This window comes from Meriones unguiculatus, assembly GCF_030254825.1.
Source record: "Meriones unguiculatus strain TT.TT164.6M chromosome 13 unlocalized genomic scaffold, Bangor_MerUng_6.1 Chr13_unordered_Contig_2907, whole genome shotgun sequence".
Classification (NCBI taxonomy): Eukaryota; Metazoa; Chordata; class Mammalia; order Rodentia; family Muridae; genus Meriones; species Meriones unguiculatus.
Window position 1 is genome coordinate 870,001 of NW_026843582.1, and position 2,500 is coordinate 872,500.

The 2,500-nt window shown below is 54.6% G+C and overlaps 1 protein-coding gene across 1 annotated transcript in view; it reads left to right on the forward strand.

The window, feature by feature from the left end:
- Camsap3 (calmodulin regulated spectrin associated protein family member 3) overlaps window positions 1-2,500 on the forward strand; it is a 33,797-nt gene that overhangs the window by 3,926 nt on the left and 27,371 nt on the right. The window contains 2 exon segments of the mRNA XM_060375869.1: window positions 2,170-2,222; window positions 2,224-2,424. Coding sequence (XP_060231852.1) covers window positions 2,170-2,222; window positions 2,224-2,424 — 254 coding nt within the window.

The following is a 2,500-nucleotide window of genomic DNA, read 5'->3' on the forward strand; positions in this document are numbered from 1 at the left end:
GTCCCCTGACGGACACGCGCAGTGCATGCGGGTTCGGCTGCGTGACCGGCCACGAAGGACGGTGTCACTCGCCTGCCCTCCCTGTACCGGGCAGGCCAAGGCAGGGCCTGGAGGGTCGGGGGTTCGAGGCCGCCCTCGAGAAAAAGGAAATGAAGGTTTTCACTTTAGTCTCCTTTCACTCTTCCATCATCTGTCACCTGTCTATCATCTATCTATCATCTATCAATCATCTATCTATCATCTATCATCTATCTATCATCTATCATCTATCATCTATCTATCATCTATCTATCATCTATCTATCATCTATCTATCATCTATCATCTATCTATCATCTATCTATCATCTATCTATCATCTATCTATCATCTATCTATCATCTATCATCTATCTATCATCTATCATCTATCTATCATCTATCTATCATCTATCATCTATCATCTATCTATCATCTATCATCTATCTATCATCTATCTATCATCTATCTATCATCTATCATCTATCTATCATCTATCTATCATCTATCATCTATCCATCATCTATCATCTATCTATCATCTATCTATCATCTATCTATCATCTATCATCTATCAATCATCTATCATCTATCTATCATCTATCTATCATCTATCATCTATCTATCATCTATCTATCATCTATCAATCATCTATCTATCATCTATCTATCATCTATTTATCATCTATCATCTATCATCTACCTATCATCTACCTATCATCTATCTATCATCTATCTATCATCTATCTATCATCTATCATCTATCATCTATCTATCTATCTATCTATCATCTATCATCTATCTATCATCTATCATCTATCTATTATCTATCTAGCACAGTGCGTGGCCCTGTCTGTCCTAGACTCGCCCTGTAGCCGAGGTTGGCCCCGAACGCACAGAGCCCCCCCCGCCCCCGCCTCTGTGTCCCTGCTCGGCCTTTCATTTCTCTCTCCCTCCCTCTCTCTCTCTCTCTCTCTCTTTATTCGCTTATTACTTTCATGTCTCGTGCGCATTAGCACAGAGGCGTCAGGCGGGGGCCGGGACTCGAACCCGGGTCCCCTGGGAGAGCAGCAGCCGACGCCTTTATTTTGAAATGCAGGGTCTGTCCGTGGGGCCCAGGCCCAGGCCAGCCTCGAACGCGCGGCCATGCCCCTGCCTCCGCCTCTGTCCCCGCCCCCTGCCCAGGTCACAAGATACAAAGTTAAAAAGTGTTTCCCTGTGTTCCCTGCCGGAAGCAAGTGAATACAATGTAGTTTATCCCGTCCAAGGCAGGGGGTGGGGGGTGGGGGGGTGGGCTCCTGGACTCTCTCTCTCTCCCTCTCTCTCTCCCTCCCTCTCCCTCTCTCTCCCACGCTCTCCCTCTCTCTCCATCTCTCTCCCGGTCTCTCTTCATCTGTCTCTCCCCTTTCTCTCTCTCCCTCTCTCTCCCTCCCTCTCTCCCTCTCCCTCTCTCTCCCTCTATCTCCCTCTCTCCTCTCTCTCCCTCTCTCTCCCTCTATCTCCCTCTCTCCTCTCTCTCCATCTCTCTCCCTCTCTCTCTTTCCCTCTCTCTCTCCCTCCCTCTCTCTTCCTCACTTTCCCTCTCTCTTCCTCAGTCTCTCCCTTTCTCTCTTCCTCACTCTCTTTCCCTCTCTCTTCTTCGCTCTCTCTCCCTCTCTCTCCCCCTCTCTCGCTCTCTCTCACTCTCTCCCTCTCTCTCTCCCTCCCGTTCTCTCTCCCTCTCTCTCTCCCTCTCTCCCTCTCCCACTCTCTCTCTCTCTCTTTCCCTCTCTCTCCCGGTCTCTCTCCCTCTCCCTCTCTCCCTCTCTCTCTCCCGCTCTCCCTCTCTCCCACTCTCTCTCTCTTTCCCTCTCTCTCCCGGTCTCTCTCCATCTCTTTTTCCCTCTCTCCCTCTCTTATTCTCCCGCTCTCTCCTGTCTTGCTGTCTCTCTCTCTCCCTCTCCCCCTCTCTCTCTCCCTCTCTCTTCCTCACTCTCCCTCCCTCTCCCTCTCCCTCTTTCCCTCTCTCTCTCTCTCTCCCTCTATCTCCCCCTCTCTCTCTTCCCTCTCTCTCCCTCCCTCTCCCTCTCTCTCCCTCTCTCCCTCTCTCCCTCTCTCTCTCTCCCTCCCGTCACCCTGCACTGACCCCCTCCCCCTCCCCTCTCCCCCCCCCGCAGATCACGTGCCCGCCGAGCTCCGCGAGCCCTTCTACACCGACCAGTACGCGCAGGGAGCACGTGAAGCCGCCCGTGACGCGCCTCCTGCTGTCGGCCGAGCTCTACTGCCGCGCCTGGGCCCGCGCCGTGCCCGCGCCCGGGCCCCCGCCCGGCCCCGCCGCGCTGCTCGCCCTGCTGGCCCGCAGGGGCGCCGCGCCCGCCCTGCCGGGGCGCCCGGTGGGCGAGGACGACCTGCGGCGGCAGCCCGTGCTCATGGTAGGCCCCGGGGGCCGCTGCGGGCCGCGCCCGGCCGCCTGGACCCGCCCCTGGGCGCCTCCCTTTCTCCCCGTGC